Here is a 17,650-nt window from a genome sequence, read left to right on the forward strand (position 1 = left end):
CTGATCATGCTATTGGTAGAATTGAGGATTGGATATTGGAATTTAATTCACTAAGTTCTCCTTTGAGAAAAAAATCTATCCAATTTCTGAGCTATCTAAGAAAAGTCTTTCCTTTTATTATTCCATGTGTACTTCCCATTATTAAACAGAATATCGATTAGGTTGTTAAGGTCAGACCAGTTTTTAAATTCCTTAGATGCTTGGGAAGTTTGCTGGGTGCCTCCAAATTTTTCATCTATGTTTAAGATAGTATTAAAATGACCACCTATGAGGATGAGTTCATTACTGTGGTTATTAATAAATATACTAATTTCTTCCCATAAGAGTTTTTTATCTGTGTTATAGATTGGACCATAAATGTTTTCTAAGATGAACTGTAGGTTAGTTTCAATGCTTTTGACTCTGCATCTCTTCCAAGAGTTATTTGATTTTAATATATCTAGAGTAATTTTCCTAGGATTACAAATCATGCCTAAACCTCCTAAAGCTCCTCTAGATTCATGTAGGTTATCATTCCAACTACCTAATTTCTTTTCCAACTTGATTCCTTCTTCCTTATTCAATTTTGTTTCTTGTAACATAATAATTTCAGATTCAAATTGTTTTAGGTTTTGCTTTAGTAATCATTTCTTGCTAGGAGCATTTAAACCCCTAGCATTCCAAGTAGTGATCTTCATGTTGCCTTGGGAAGGATCTTCCCCTTCCCTGGATTAAGTAACTAATTGATCTTTTGCCGCTCTTTTGCTTGCCCATCAGCTTCTCTGAGTTCCTTAAAAGATTTCCTACCTCTTTTAGCTTTCAATTTGCCATATTTGTGAAAATTTATCCCTTCTTGGTTCATCAGAATACCCAACTGCTCTATGTTCTCCAGCGCATTTAAAGTAATTTTAGATTGTTTTCCTTCTTTTTCATCTTTATCTTCATTTTCCAATTCTTGCAATATTTGTTTTGCAAGGATTGTCTGGTCATCTTTAAATCTATCATCTTTTGATGGTATCTTCCTGATACTGCCTTCCTCAAAACCATCACCTTGTACTGTCATTGGTTTATATTTAGTTAACTTGTAAGGCTTTACTATTCTTATCTTCATCATCAATGATTAGCAAATCTCTTTTTAAGTCTTCAAAGGTGTAGCTGTCTCCACCTAGTTTTAAAACTCGTTGCATTAGATCCTCTTTTTGTGATTCATTGCTCTTATCTATATTCTCGAAGCTAAATACTTCGATCAGTTCATCAGTTAATAGTTCCAAGTTTTCTTTCTTAGTCTCATCTGAAATTACCCTTTCCAAGTCTTCATTCCCAGCCATATCATTATTCAAAAAGTCATGAAAATCTTGTGTTAAGGTTCCTTTTATCTTGCTCTAGTCGATTTTCTTTGCCTTGTGCTCACTGGAGTTGTGATCAGGAGATTCTTTTCTTGTGGATGGAGTCTGCTAAAATTTGGTGAACTGATTTATTGCCTCTTTATTGGAGATTCTGGTTTCCCTCATATATTCTTCTTTTTGTTGTTGTGGGGTCTCCATTTTTTCTTCTATATACTTAGGCTTTTCACGTTCTGGAACTTCATCAGAAAACAAATGGTTATTTTCGATTTCTTCAATACTAGTGATCAAGTTACCTAGGGACTTTTTGTCCTGGGACCTCGACTCTTTTTCTGATGATTTTACTTCCCCATTAATTACTTTTGAACTCTCGCCCTTCTTTACTTTCTTTGATCTTGTTTAAAACTTTTTGCTGCTGATAACTATACTTTGCCGTCTTATGTTAGCCATATCTTGAATAGTTTTTTCTTTTACTGTGTTGAGTTCTTTGGGGCTTTGATCTTCACAAGTAGTTTGTGTTTTCAAATTAGGGCTGATTCCTTTAAAATCCTCCATTTTTAACAATTCAATAGTTTCTTTACTATTTTTTGGTATTGAGAATTTTTCCTCTTCTATACTTTGAAATTTTTTCTTTCTAGCCTCTTGTGTTAGCTCTACTACTTTCTCATGATCTTTCTTGGAGATAGGGGGTGGGCTACTACTGGTCTTTTTAGATGGACTTGACAATGTTGTCTTATCTTTTCTTACTGCACCAATTTCCAATTCTGGCTCTGCTTTCCGTGCTATATCCTGAAATGTCTTCAGGAGGCCCTTCTCATATATGGAATTCCTTTGATAATCTCTTTGGTTTCTTATGTTCATCATAGGGAAGGTATCTTTAGGGTCTGTAGTTAGTTGCAGATTTTTGAAAATGATTTTTCTCTCATTATTTAGTCTGATTATCTTTGAGATTTTACCTTCACATTTGTGGAAGTTTAAGTTATAGATAGCTCTTTGTTATTACTTTGATAGGTTTGAATTCCATGTTATTTGCTTTACAGTTGATCAAAAGTTTGATATTATTGCAATATTTAAAAGATGCATCTGTTCCAATCAAATCACCAATTGAAAAACCTATTTTCTTGATAATTTCTACATGCATTAGTTCTGGTGGGAGGGATTGTAGGGAGATCCAAGTTGGAATCAAGAAGTTTAACATTTCTTCCTTACAATTTGGTAGCCACTCAAAGAATCTAACAACATATCCTTTAAAGTAACATTCAGAAACAAAGAAGAGGTCTTTTTTGACATATTCATCGCTACAGTGAATGTACACTAATCTATCAGAATGGTGAGAGATACTTAGTTTTTGTAGAAATCCTTTAGCCAATTGATGAGATTGATCATTTTTGATTTAGGCCCATTCCAGAATGCGAATATACCAACATTTTGGCATTCCTGCTATTGATCTTTGCTTTCCTGATTATTAATAATAAGGAACTTCTCCTTAGATTTGATTGAATTGGGTCTAGGAGCCGTGAAGGGCTGAATATTAGGGTGAACGGGAGATTTGGTGACAGAATTCCTGTAGTGAGGGGGAATATATGTTTTAGGAGTGGAAAAGGAAGGATTGAGACTTGTGATCTTAGTTTTCCAACGATGACTCTTATAGAGATTCAGGGGATCCGCGTAGTAATTAGATAGAAAACCTATTTGTTGAGAGAACAAAGAATTTTTATTTTTGTTTGCATATTTAGTGTAATTGAAAAAGCGGATTTGTTTGTCAAGGCTTAAAGTAGAGAAAATAATAGGCCGATAACTATACGAGCCCTGGGAGTTGATTAATTTGGGAAATTCACTATTGATAATTTGGGGGTTTACTAGAGGTTTACTTATCTTGTTCTGATCCAGGGAGATATGGAGCGAAGAGACCTAATTTGAGTCTAGTTTGGCTTGGGCGCTGATATTTCCATTAGATTTTGTCAATGTCTGAAGCCCTATCCTCCCTGCACAGATTGCCAGAATCTCTACTGAGGTGGCCCCTGATTTTTTGTAATTTGTCCACTACGCATTAGGCTGATCCAAATCATTTGGCTCATCTAAAACCGAAAATGAGTTCATCGTTTTTACAACATAATTAAACTTTGCAGGTTGATTGTTATTTAGGGCAGGGGGATCAGTGTAGATTCTCCCCAACTTTTTCCTTTCCTTGCTAGGGTTTTAGGATGCCGGCCATAGATGTAGCACCAATTGAGAGTTAGGTTTTGAATACTTCACCAAAAACCCTATCTTTTTAGGTTGCCAGCCTTGACAATTTTGTCGTCTGTTTTCAATCACATAGTTCACATTTTTCGCATTTTTTACATTTGCTCTAATTGCCATTTTTTCTTAATAAACTATCATAACTATACCATTGTTAATATTATATTATTATTTTATTTATTTATTCATTTATATTTTAATTATGTAGAACTTATTTTGATGGGGATATCACAATCCTCCCCTCAACTCTAATTGGATGCAAGCAAGCTTAAGGGATTCATGGGGTATGCATGAAGACACGAAGTAGATATCAACCCTAAGATATTATTATTCATATTTTTGGAAGAAAGCATAAGGGATATATGGAGCATGCATGAAAGCACGAAGTAGACATCAACCCTAAGATATTATTATTCATATTTTTTTACATTAGAGTAGGCCCCGATAATTTTCAACTCAAAATAAATTTTGAAGGAATTTCATTTTCTTTGATTTTAAGTAGCACAACTTTCGAAGACCATAACTCATCACAATTACTTCAATTGACTATTATGACCCCATTTTGGAAATGCCATGATTTGTTCTACACCGCTTGAATTGTGCAAGCTCTAGTCAACCGGAGTTTGACCTCTTTGAGAGCCTCTAAAGCCTTCAAAACTGAGTTTGAAGTTTTTATATCCTATTGCCAATATCAAATAATTCAATAATTTCACAAATAGACTTGATCTTGCAATGAAACTTTACTGGTAGGCTGATAAATCTAAAATGAACCTCTAGGGGAGAAGTCAGAGCATTCTGAGCTAGATCAACCAACTTACTAAAAATAGCAGGCTTCTAGAAATAACAGTTATGCATTGAGATAGCCCTTATTGAAAAAGACAAAACATAAATATTTTTGGGTGATGCAAGATTGCCCTTACACAGGATGCTCCTGCATCATCTACTGCCATTGTAATGTCCCTAATGGGAATGACTTGGTTGAGAATGGTGTATACGGGAAAAGGTACCATATGCATGTAGTGGCGAAAACCTCCATGTCGTAGTCCCACCACTTTCTTTCACAACTCATGTTGCATTCAAGTTGGATCATATTAAAGGGGACTGAGCTATACAATAATGATAAACACCTATAAGATGGAAGTTGAAGGTCGTATGCCAATGTTGTCATTTGTATGGTATGCAAGTTTTGGAGGCCGTATGTTGGTAGGGCTTGGTAACCATACAAAATGTTGGTTGTACGGTATAAGAGTAGGCCATACAATGTTGTATGGTGGATGGAATTTGGTGTTGTACGACAGTGGGGGATTTGATGTTGTGCAGTGAATGGGCAAGCCAAGACGTTTATAATAATTAGTTCCTTGGAGATTGAATTGTAATGATGGCGATCAACAAGGTTGCACAATTGACACAGATAGAATGAAACGTTGAACATTGATTATACCAGTTATAGTCTTGGTACAAACAATTAATAATACCTTTGATTTGCTAGATCCAAGCCAAATAGGACTTAGTATAATAGGGTGAGGGTTAAATCCCACCAAAACTGTAGAGCCAAATAGGGAAGGTCTTTCACTTCCAAGATGGTGAACAATTGAGAACTTCAATTGGAATTCGCAGTTTAATAAAAATAATTCAAGTTGCTTACCAAAAATATCCAACCTGACAAGCATATATACCACCTTGGAGGGAAATCTCACGAAAGAGAAACAAATTGCCGACACACATGACAAACACCTATGGAGAAATAAAACAAAAATGGGCCCCAAAATATACTAAATTGATCGGTACCTCAAATACAAAATTTTATTTTATTTTATTTTATGAGTAGGCCATTACAGTCATGGGTTTTTATCTCCATGGTCTCTTGGACTCATTTGCAAGCATTGAACATGTTACGCGTCTTCAAACATTTTGTTATCTATTGTGTATTTTGCCCAAAGAAACGTGAATCGGAATCGGATCGGAATCGGCAAGGCCGAATTGAATCGTGAATCGGCAATGAATCGGCGATGAATCGGCAAATTTGAAAAAACTCTTTAAATTTAAAGATTTTAACAATTTAAAACTTATTTCATGCACCCTTTATTGAATATAACTTAAGTACACTATAACATCATCAAATAGAAGTTAAAACTTAACATACATAAACATGGAACATAAAATCCATCACATACGTAACTATGTTATCTAAAATGTAAATTGTAGGCTAGCTGAAGTAAATAGAAATCAAATGATCATAATGATTTAAATCATAGAATGTATGTAAGATGATCCATAAGACATCAAATCATAAATTTATGTAAGAATCTAAGATGAAGATCCATGAAAGTTTGAAACATATGTCTATCAATGATTCAGTATCAATATCTGTAAACAAAATCTAAAAACAAGGCTCCAGCTCAAGCCTCAGGCTCATAGTCATCATCATCCTCAACATCATCCTCAAGCTCGGCTACAGCCTCAGCCTCAGCCTCTGAGTATCCAGTTTGCCTAGTAGCAAGGCGTCTAATGTAGGTCCTAGACGACTGTCGAGCCATATCTCTCGCATTTAAGATGGGCTTACGAATGTCGCTAGGGCCTGTGTCTGTGTGTGCACGTGTGCGTCTACCAATGCCTGAAGAATGTGCTCTAGCTGCCTCAGCCTCTATATCCACCTGGTCAATCCACGCACGGTCTTCCTCAGTGAAGACTGGATCTACAACCTCTGTGAGCCACTCTGATTCTGGATCAATCTCCTCCAGAATGATCGGAGAGGAGTCAGTGCCCAAAATCTGTCTGATCCTAAGACGGAGGTTGTAATGAACGAAGACAAAATCATTCAACCTCTGCACTGTCAACCTGTTTCTCCTCTTCGAGTGGATGTGCTCGAACATGGACCAACTGCGCTCACATCCAGAAGCGCTGCTTGGCTGACTCAGAATACAAATGGCAATTTTTTGAAGTTTTGGGGTTGTGGCCCCAAACATTTGCCACCATCTATCTGAAATAAGGGAAAATAAAAATAATTAGTCTCATTTACAAATTACAAATTACAAGTTAACTCTAAAATTACATAATCAACTTTAAGTTTAGAATCTAGATTCATGAACATTGAATATATTATTTAATTTTTACCTGGCTGTATTGTTTCCCGAGCATCTATGGCTACCCTGCTAGAGAAAAGTGGCCCTTCTTTATTATTGAACTTATCAAGCTCAATAATTGCAGCACTGCTATCCTCATCAGTACTCAACCTCTGGATCACTGTATATAATCCGGTGAGAACCTCCTCATCCGCCTTTTGAAGTCAGGACGGAAAATAAATGCCAAATTCAAAAAGTAAGTTGCTGCATGGATGGGTCTGTGGAGCTGATTTTGCCATCTCCTATCAATGATGTCCCAAATAGGGGCATACTTCTCCTGCACTCCTGCATACTGAGCTCTAATGGCCTCCTTGGCCCTATCCATGCCCTCATATATGTAGCCCATAGAGGGCTTCTCCCCATCAGCAATTTGTAGGAGAGATACAAGAGGCTCAGTGGCCTACATATAAAGTAAAACAAAAATTTGAGTCAAAACTTAAACATAGAATAATTCAATAATATAACTTAAGGTAAAACTAAATCATTAAACAATTAGCATAGTAAACTGTAAAATATTAAATGTTAAATTGCAATAAAATTACCTTAAGGATTTCTCTAGCAGGTTTCCAAAAACCATCATCATCAAATATGCAATCCACCACATCTATCCTTGTAGTGGTCGTAGCATAGGAAGATGAAATCCACTCCCGCCCAATAAACATGCTCCTCAAATCATCCCTTGATGTCAACAAGGATTGCAAGGTGATGAAATTCGAGGCAAACCTCGTGATCCCTGGACGAGCTAACTCTTTGTCTCCTGTGTACTTCCTCATTGTGCTAAGGACAAATGAATGATTATAAATAAACTTGCATATGTTTTTTGCCCTTTCCACACAAGACTTGACACACTCAAGTTTGCCAATTTCCTCCAACATGAGGTCAAGGCAGTGTGCTGCACAAGGGGACCAAAATATGGTGGGGTGCCTCTCCATCAAAAGTTTGCCTACAACAATTTTAAGATAATTAGAAATTCAAATTTCAAACATGTTAGAACTTAGGAAACTTAGAAATTCTAAGTTAGAATTAGAAAAAGTTCAAAATTCAAATAAATTTATTTTCAAAACTTAAAAAGTTAAAAGTTTACCTGCAGCAACATAACTTGCTGCATTATCCGTCACCACTTGCACCACATGTTGTTCCCCCACCTCTGCTATAACTTCCTCAATAACCTCACATAAGTATGTGGCGTTTTTTACATGAGCAGAAGCATCAATGGATTTGAGGAATATGGTATATCCTACAAGTAACAAAACAACGAATTATAATTACTATTAGCAATCAACAAATCAAAATTTGAAATAGTCAATCACGATTCAAAATTATGTATGTAGGAAAGTAGAATGATCAATCACCTCCACAGGATACAAGAAAATTGAGGAGTGTTCTTCCCCTCCTATCTGTCCAACCATCAGTCATGATGGTGCAACCCTTTTCGATCCACTCCTTTCGGTTGTCCTCAAGCTCATGCCTCATATCCTCAACCATTTCCTCCAGGAGGTATCCACTCAACTCAGCCTCAGTTGGGGCTTTAAACCCCGGACCACAAATGGTAACTGCATCTATCATGTTCTGCCAATAAGGAGTCCTGTCACAAATAGATAATGATATTGATTAGAAATTTAGATGTCAAAAACTAAAATCATAAAACAAGTAGATATAATTAAAGTTTTACTTTTACTTTTAACTTTAACTTTGAAGATAACAAAGAAAAAATAATCAATTACCTGGCTGCAATAAATGGAATGTTGCAAAAGTACCAGAATTTGCAAATTTCTTTTCTGGCAGCATCATGAATCTCCTTGTTCAAACCCATGCCCTCAAGCGTGGGTTGGGAGCCAGGAGTAGTGCGGGGCACAAAGTAACTATCCATTCTGCTTTTCCGCACTCTAGGCCGCAATAGGTTGGTGTTGGACTCTGTCTCAGTATGAGACCGACTACCACTAACACTCACATGAGCACTAGCACTAGGATGAAAAGGAGGCCTAGAAGAACCCTCTCCAACACAACCTACGGATGCGGAAGCTGATGCAGATGCACTTGCAGATGTAGATGTGGTTGCGGATGTGGGAGCACGGGAGCCAATACCTCTTAACCCTTCAAGTTGCATTTTCTTAGTCAACTTGTCTTGTTCAATTTTTCCTAATGCCACTAAACAAGAGCGTTTTGCCTCAACGGTTTGTTGAGTGCAAACTGTGACATCATGGCCAGGTATGCCAGCAATGTGGTATTTCAATCTATAGATACCTCCCGAATTTATTTTTTCTTTGCAAAATATACATTTTGTTTGATATTTGGTTCTCCCAGGAAACTCTTCATTATATTTCCAGCATTCATCTTTTTGACCCATTGTGGAAATTGGAAAATGAAAGCAAAGGGCTGCTGCAATAAAAAAATTCATGTAAAAAATCAAAGTTTGCAACTAATAAACAAAAACTACAAAACAACAAACCCTAGTTTGCAATTTAGTAAAAATAAAAAACATTCAAGATTTGCAAATGAACACTAAAAAAATTTAACAAAAAATGCATACTACACTAACATGCAAAAAAAAAACCAACACTTACCTCTTGCAAATGAGTTGAGGAGTGTTGATATTGACTCCTTAATGCTCCCAATGCAATTTATGGCCTCCCCAAATGGACTTCTGATCTCTTTGGTGCTCTTCCTTCTTGCCAGTTGGAAACCTATGGATTCTCTTTTCTCTTCTTCTCTCTCACTCTTCCTCTCTTCTACTCATACTAAGCAAATAGAAGGCTCTTTAGGGTTATAACAAAGAGGAAAGTCAACTTAGAAAGCAAATAAAACATGTGTTTTTTAAAAAAAATTGAACTTTCTATCCTTGCTGCCGCGGCCGATTTTTGGAGATTCACGATGGCGATTTTGGCGATTTTTGCCATGAATCGCCGATTTTGGCGATTCAGGCGATTCATAAGAAAAAATCGCCACCAGCGATTTTCGATTCCAAAAAAATGGGAGCCATGAATCTTATCGCGATTTCGGCGATTTCATGGCGATTTTTGGAACTATGATTTTGCCTATACTCCTTACTTAAGTTGTGACGATTTAGGGCTTTTCTTCTGTCATTGGTATTGGTCTTGGTCATAGGTAATGGACTGTTATAGTTTGTATTTCATTGGTTTGCCTCATAAAGGTATTGCATCTATGTAATATCTTTTTGAATATAAAATGATGACTAAGGGCTCCTACACTTTGCTTGAACTATAAAAAAACAATAAACTAACAAATATGAATGATCCATTTTTTAACGAGTAACACAACAAAATAATTCTTTTTATTTTATAAATGAACTTAGTAGACAATGACCATTCCTTTAAAATTTAAATAAAACCAACAAAGGAATTTCTTTTTGTTTAAATAAATGGTTGAATGTATTTAAATTTTTTTTCAAACAAAATAAAAGAATGTTGTGTACCCATTTATGATTTTGAATAAAGTCTCAGTTCTGTAGTTCTCTCGGAGGTTGAACCCTAGCCACGCAGATGAAGAAAAGCCCAAGGCCCTTTACAATTGCAAACGCTTGTATTCAAGAAATTTTAAATCATAATCATAGTTAGAGGATAGGGCATGACAAATAGATGATAGGGGAACCTCTGAGGATGATGGTAATAGTGACTTCAGGCAATATAAATGAAAAATATCTGACTGCATAAAGAGATGCAAAAAACCCCACTTATTAATGCCAAAAAATCTAGACATCCATGAGACTAAAACAAGGAAAGTAAGCACCTAAATTTGGTTGTGCTTGTGCATGTCCCACTCAGTTGCCCTCTATTCATAAATGATAACTCCATTTATGCAAAAAAAGGAAGAAAAACTTGGGCTTGTCTTAGGTTTTGGACATTTCTCAAAGATTTTACTTCAATTCAATCTAGTTTTTAGTATTTGACACAGCTTCATATTTGAAATAGTTATGGGAATGATATCCAAGTTGTATCTCTACCATATTCGATGTGTATTTGTACTTGGTACATTGGCATGCATACTAGGGAGGGGGTGGCATTGTTGAGTAATAGGGATCGCTGTCTGCAAATGTACTAACATTGCCACTGTTATTGATATATTCCAAATGCAGATTTGAAGACTTATATATATGAGAGGAGACATGTCTCATGAAGGGACATGTCTCTACGGTTAATCATCATTAGACAATAATAATATATTAACAATAATATAAATAATCATATCTATATATATGATTGAATCAATCCGACTGAAGCTACAAACTCAACACTCCCTCTTAGCTAGGGAGGATTGTTATAGAGCACATTATGCTCTCAAGCGTATGGAGAGATATCTTGGAATGGCATATCGACATATATCCATTAACTTAGAAGTTATCTTTCAATATAATCTGAAGTATGATTCAACAAGAATTATCAATCATATAATAGTCAATATACTTATATTCTTTTGTTATGTGCACTAGCATCAAATCCTTGATGTTATATCTTAGAAAGATGTGTGTTATCTGATCTTTGGCACTCTGGGACAACAACTGAATGTAGTCTATCAAATAATAGAACAACAAATATAGTATCATTAATGCCATGAATCGATGCTTGATACATGAGAGGAATTATCAAAGTATATATAATAATATATATAGCTCGATCATGGCATGATCATAAAGTATCAAATAGAATGAGATATCAGTATGTGAAGTAAATCAAATATATACATATGTATATGTATTTACATTGCATGTATATACATATACATACGTATATGTATGTTCCATATACTGATATCAGATCCAACCAAAGCTATTATTTTAACACTCCCTCTTAGTGAGGGAGGATATGATCAATTTCTTAATCTCAATAATCTCATATTTGAGTTTGCATCAAAAAAGCTTATACACAATTATACCCCTTTAATAATATATACTATCTAATCTCTGGCACATTCGGGGACACAAATATAGTCAATTGGATAATCAGTCTTGATCTCATGATTTCTAGCTCAATCCAGGACTATCATGATTTACTTATTGTCATGACTTCCGACACAGTCCGGGACATCAAGTTAATGTAGTCTATCATGACAATGGATCAAGAATACAACATTACAACCACAGTATCATGATTTCCGGCTCATTCCGGGACAACAATTTAATGTAGTTGATCATGATACATTTTGTTAACATGATTACCGACACATTCCAGGACAACAACTTAATGGAGTCTATCATGATAACATGGTCAAGCTATTGCTAAGATCGTCACCTTACAATAGCGACATTACAAGTATATCAAATGAAAGATCATCACCTTTCATGACATAAATCACAACATCATGTAGTAACTCACATTATATCCACCATAAACTAAGTCAGAGTGTGGACCCACCACAATTTCTCTTAGAGGGTGGAACAAGGGTTTTCACCTCAAACTTCTCTCTCAAGGAATTTCACTTCAAACTTTTCTTTCATAGAGAACTCATTAACAAGGAATTGCATGTCATAATTCTTCCTCTAAACGACTATCCTGGGAAGTCAGGTCTTGTAGTTACTCCGTTATAAACTCTCTTCGCTCAAGGATGCCTATCAGATTCCCTCTAAATCTGATATCGATCTTCCAACTTTCTCGTGATAAGTCAAATCGTCCTCATGATGTACAGAGGGGTAGGCCCCTCATACACATGTATTTTAGACTTTGTCTAAGTATCAATCTTCTAAGCTCTTGCGTCACCTTTGAAGAAATATCAAACTCCCTCTTAATATAGAAGGATATTTATCTCACATAGTCGTGCACTAATGTCTTGGTAGCATACCTAATGCACTGTTCTTCTCAACCTGCAAGAGCATCCCGAGAGACCAACGACTGGAACAAAAGTACATCAAGGCACAAGACGCTTATTATTCATACATATAGGCAAGAGACTATAATAAACAAATAAGTGTAATATTCAAAGATAATAAATACTTGTCTATACATCAACATCCTTGATATAAGTTGTTCCAATGAAGGTCCATATACATCAAATCAGAAAATGCCTCCAATGGGGAATGAAACATTGGTTAAGGTAATCATTCACCCCCCAACATGTAGAATTCCCACATGCTTCATTATTATTAATTTGAACCATCAAATAGTCTAGTTCAACAACTTTGAAAAGATCATCTCTTCCATTTGTAGATTAATTATATTCCTGTTCAGTCCTCTTAGAATGATCCTTGTGTTTCTGCTCTGGATCTATACCCATGTTCCAACATATTAATCTTCCCAAATGACTGAAAATTTACGTTTCCTCCTCCTCAAACATATTTAATCTTTATATTGTTGATTAATATAGCAATTCCCTTCTAGATTTTGATCTTCATCTATGTCTAGAGTATAAACAACAAATTGAATGATGAGACAGATTGACTTTGTTTCCAAATCAGCAAACATTCAGGAAAATCAAGATGGATCACGTGTTTTGAATTTAGATTATTCTTGAATAGTTTTCTACATTTTAGCCACAACATAACCAGTGGTAATTTCCGGGACAAGCTTCCATCTAGAAATCTCTTCTATGATTAGGGATTGTACTTTAAAATCTTTCCTCATAAATAAAATATTCTCTTCTTGTTTAATCACATTTTGTGTCTCGTGGTCATTCTGTACAAAAGCAATTATATCTTATTCTTCTAAGTTACCAGATTCTCTCCAGCAACCCTCAAGGTCTGGTTCAGTTCTGTATAAAGTCTGGTCCTTGTCAAATTCTCTCCAAATTCTCTTGCAGAGCTATGAATTTGCTTCGAATTCTATCAGAAGAAACTGGGCAGAATTTGCAGCGAATTTTGAAGAATTCATTGTCTAAGCCTGGGTTGAATTTGGTCTTGAAACATTTTTTTAGACTTTTAAAAGTGTTTTTTGACCTCTCGACCCTATTGTGACCACTAAAAAGACCAAAAAAGATGTTTATATGTCATCTATGCATTTGTGTATGAAAATGAAAACTTGCTTATAAAGGAAATCCAAATTGACAATATAGGTGACATCTAAATTGACGATTACAAAGGAATGTCTTTAAAAATAAATGATGTGTTTGAACCCGGGACTTTGAATTTGTACCTCACCTATTGATATAGCCTAGTTAGAAATGCTCTAACTAATAGAAAATAAAAATTCAGATAACTGCACTTATATTTTGACAATTCCTTTCATTCTCAAACTGTCCCCATGATATGGAAATATGTTCCATGCACATGACCAAGCAAGTGTATCAAGTTGTATGTAGTGCTAAATGATGCAATTAATGTCCTATTGAACTGAAGCATAGATTTGGTGTGTATTTTGCTATGTTCCTTTACTATTAGCAGATTCAAGTATGGAATTATTTTTCGTTCAATATATATACACACACACATATACATATTTAGAAAAAGCCATATGTTTTTGTATGTGATTAACCCAAAATGAATCCGAATCCAAGCCCCAAAAAATTTAGACGAATTTCGAACCCGAATCTCAAACCCACATCCGTACTGGAATACAAACTAGCAACTTAGTTATTCTTTGATAAAGAAGCTACATCTCGCTTTACATTACAAGAACCATCCTCAAATTCATACACTTCAGACCCATATTTCTCTTTAGAATTATATTAGTAAGGAATCATTGTCATGTTATCATTAGTACCAATGAAGAAATTAAACTCGTCATCCTTGAACTCGTGTACTAGAACCTTATCATAGGAAGATTGCCAATAATTAACTTGGTACAAAGTATTGATTATCTTCTTGAAATCTTGCAGATTGTAATGATAGGTTGTTTCCAAGAACAATGTCTGTTCAAAATTTCTTCTTTTCCTTATATGTTAGTCATACCACTTGCCAATCAATCGAACAATTGTAATTTCCAACACATTGATTAATGATACTCTTCCTTGATTAATCATTAATTAGTTAGATATTGTAATAGTTGCCATTCAACTTAATGATCATCATCGTCTCTATTAAAATGATAAGGAGAATTATTATACAAGTCATTATCTCTCGGTTAATGTTCAACTGATGCTTGTCCAACTTTGTCAAGATGCCTAGCGTATCTTTCCTTATTCAATCTTCTTGTTATCATATTTGATCTTCATCTCTTGATAAAGATGTCTCTTAGCCAACATCGAGAATATATTTGACTTCTTTATATATATATTCTTATTTCAAGTAAGCACTATGTCTCTTGGTACAAAGAGACGTGTATAAAGTTCATTCCTCTTTATTAATAATCACAAATTTTCTTTCAATTGCATCAGTTAGTTTGTAGAAGACAATTTCTTTATTAATGTTATTGGCTTTACTGTCGGCTTTCTTGTATAACATGATTCCTTAGTTTGTAGAAGACAATTTCTTTATTAATGTTATTGGCTTTACTGTCGGCTTTCTTGTATAACATGATTCCTTTAACACATATGCTAAGGGCATCATCTCTGCAGGTTTTATTTCTTCAGACTTTGAACGCATATATTCACTGTCATCATATGTAGATTATCGCTGTCATTTTCCTTCATCATCACTTCATAACACACAACATTCTTCTTGCCTTTCTGCATATACACAAGTCTTGAATATTCTGTGAATGTAATAAAACTTTGTCCTTCAATCATATCGTTGAATATTCTTCAGGTGTTGACTATCATCCTTAGACACATTGTTAAAATATTCTTTGATTGTCTCTTGTAATATATCATTCCATGATGGTGTTCATCTGCTTAATGCACTCGATAGCTCCTGTATTGAGTCTTTCTGTTTGTGTTTGTAACTGTCATTTGTATAATTTTGTTATTTATATAATTCATATAATATAGGTGGTATTCCTATAGTTCTAAACTTAGAACCAGCAGATTACGATCTTTATAATACTCAAAAGTGATTATTATAGTAATCACGATTTGATATTATGTATAGAAGACCATATACTGTTCGAACAGTAACAAATATAATAAGTGTTTACGGTATGCTTGAACCCTTGTTATTACTAACAGTCTGCAATTGAAGATTCCAACAGTGGTTGAATAGATGGATGCTTGTTTGTAGATGCCGTGGAGCAGAAGTTGATTTAAATTCGCTGAAGTAATTGCATTGCCAATGTGAAAGTAAATATTGTCTGATTCTGCCACGAGTAGTTGCCTGCAGCATAATGCATTGCAGTCTTGTGATCTAGGTCTACTGTCTTTGTATTATACCAGGGCCATCTTTTTATCCCTTTTCTATTTGCGCAACATCCTGTCAATGTTCGAGTATCAATTTATTATATTATCACAAGAACCTGTTGTACTCTTTTGCCTTCAACCTTGCTCCATATCAGCATATCTTGATTATTCTCTATCTCATGCACTTGTCCCCAGGAAAGATATCATTGTGTGATTGTGTCATTTTCATCTCCTTTTCTACATTTGTAGGTTGGCTCTGATACCATGTTGAGTAACAGGGATCACTTTCTGCAAATGTACTAACACTGCCATTGTTATTGGTATATTCCAAATACAGATTTGAAGACTCATAAATTTGAGAGGAGACATGTTTCTATAGTTAATCATCATTAGACAATAATAACATACTAACAATAATAGAAATAACCATATATATATATATAAGAACATTTGTATAAATGATGATTATCATCAACAATGTATCTCATGATCGAATCAATCCGATTGAAGCTACTACCTCAATAGGCATATCTTGCAACTTTATAATTAAGTGACCTCACTTCCATATGATACTCTTTAAGCTCCTTAGGTCACTTAAATAACTAATGTTCTTTTCTTTGAGTTAACAATAGTTCATTTCTCTAACTATGGGTTCAGTGGCACAATCTGCCCAAATATCTTCTAAATTAGGCATAAAGGAATATTTTTTTCCCCAGATTTTCTTCCTTAATATCGGTTGGATCAAATAATGGTCTGACTTCTAATGTATTAAAACTATAAATAACATTTTCTTTAATAATATTCTTGGGCATCCCTGCTTGACTTGCACAGGTAACATCCAATAGTGAGGGCCAAAGCTATTCGCCCTCTGTGTCTGTATCTGAATCTAGAATAAACTACCACCTATGGCCTGCTCATTGGAAGGGGAGAGTTGTAGTATCCCCACTTCCAATGTTGAGTATTGCTTTGATTCTTGATGAGTAAACCTGCACATGTGTTAGTAGATTCTATACAAAATATTGATATATAATATATATGCATAAATGAAAGGAAAAAGAAATCGTAGCCCCACGCTAATTCCCACTTAATCCTTAGTAATCAGTTTCGGAGCTCTTTGGGGAGGACCTCTAGGTGCTCTATGGCTTATCTAGAACGTTCCTCAGCTATTCTGCCATCTTATCACAATTATGGCCCTTATTTGGTATATCCATTCTTATGAGCCCTGGGAAGCCTTGTGCATACCCACCAAGGCTTATCCCTGTTTGCATATGCATATGTTAGTAACCACCATCAGTACTCTCTAAGAGATATTGAAATCTTTTCCTTGATTTCCGTTTAGGAATCTCGACACCCATCAAGAATGTCCTTTGATCCTTCACCAATAATGGCTTGGATCGTGTTCTTAATTTCTAGCAAACATAAACAACCATTATCTAATGAAAAAACCTCTACTTGGTTCTAAAGAACTAAACTTTGTTTTGACTTTTTGTACCATGTTTGTTGTTAATCTCAAAGTATGAACAAGGATCGGATACCTTCAATTCTTTCTCTTTACTAAAATGAATAGGATCTTCTATTTGCTTTAGAATAATTTTGTCGTTGTTTCCATTGGTACGATTAATCCTTTATGATTGATTCCCTGCTAAAGTAAAGATTTTATTTAATTTCTGATGCTCTTGGTCTTGTAATTGTTGTTCCTTTTATGACTGGCATATGTTGGTGGAATGTTGATTTGTCTTAATTATTTTGCTGCATGAGATTGAATGCTGAACGGAATATATATGTTGATATTTGATTATGGTTGTTCTT

At 35.0% G+C, this 17,650-nt stretch overlaps 2 protein-coding genes across 4 annotated transcripts in view; one reads left to right on the top strand and one right to left on the bottom strand.

The window, feature by feature from the left end:
* The window catches only part of LOC149538960 (chromophore lyase CRL, chloroplastic-like), a 251,884-nt gene that overhangs the window by 17,775 nt on the left and 216,459 nt on the right, over window positions 1–17,650 (top strand). The window lies entirely within an intron of this gene.
* LOC149538961 (uncharacterized) lies at window positions 1,053–8,696 on the bottom strand. Its single transcript, XM_089800248.1, has 6 exons — window positions 8,038–8,696; window positions 7,770–7,922; window positions 7,405–7,628; window positions 6,678–6,840; window positions 6,127–6,543; window positions 1,053–1,291 (listed from the first exon to the last, which is right to left on the bottom strand). The coding sequence occupies exons 1-6, from the start codon at window positions 8,249–8,251 to the stop codon at window positions 1,053–1,055; spliced, it is 1,410 nt and encodes a 469-aa protein (XP_089656374.1). The 5' UTR covers window positions 8,252–8,696.

Source organism: Cupressus sempervirens, chromosome 9 (assembly GCF_028749045.1).
Source record: "Cupressus sempervirens isolate cs-2001-9-10 chromosome 9, ASM2874904v1, whole genome shotgun sequence".
Lineage (NCBI taxonomy): Eukaryota > Viridiplantae > Streptophyta > Pinopsida > Cupressales > Cupressaceae > Cupressus > Cupressus sempervirens.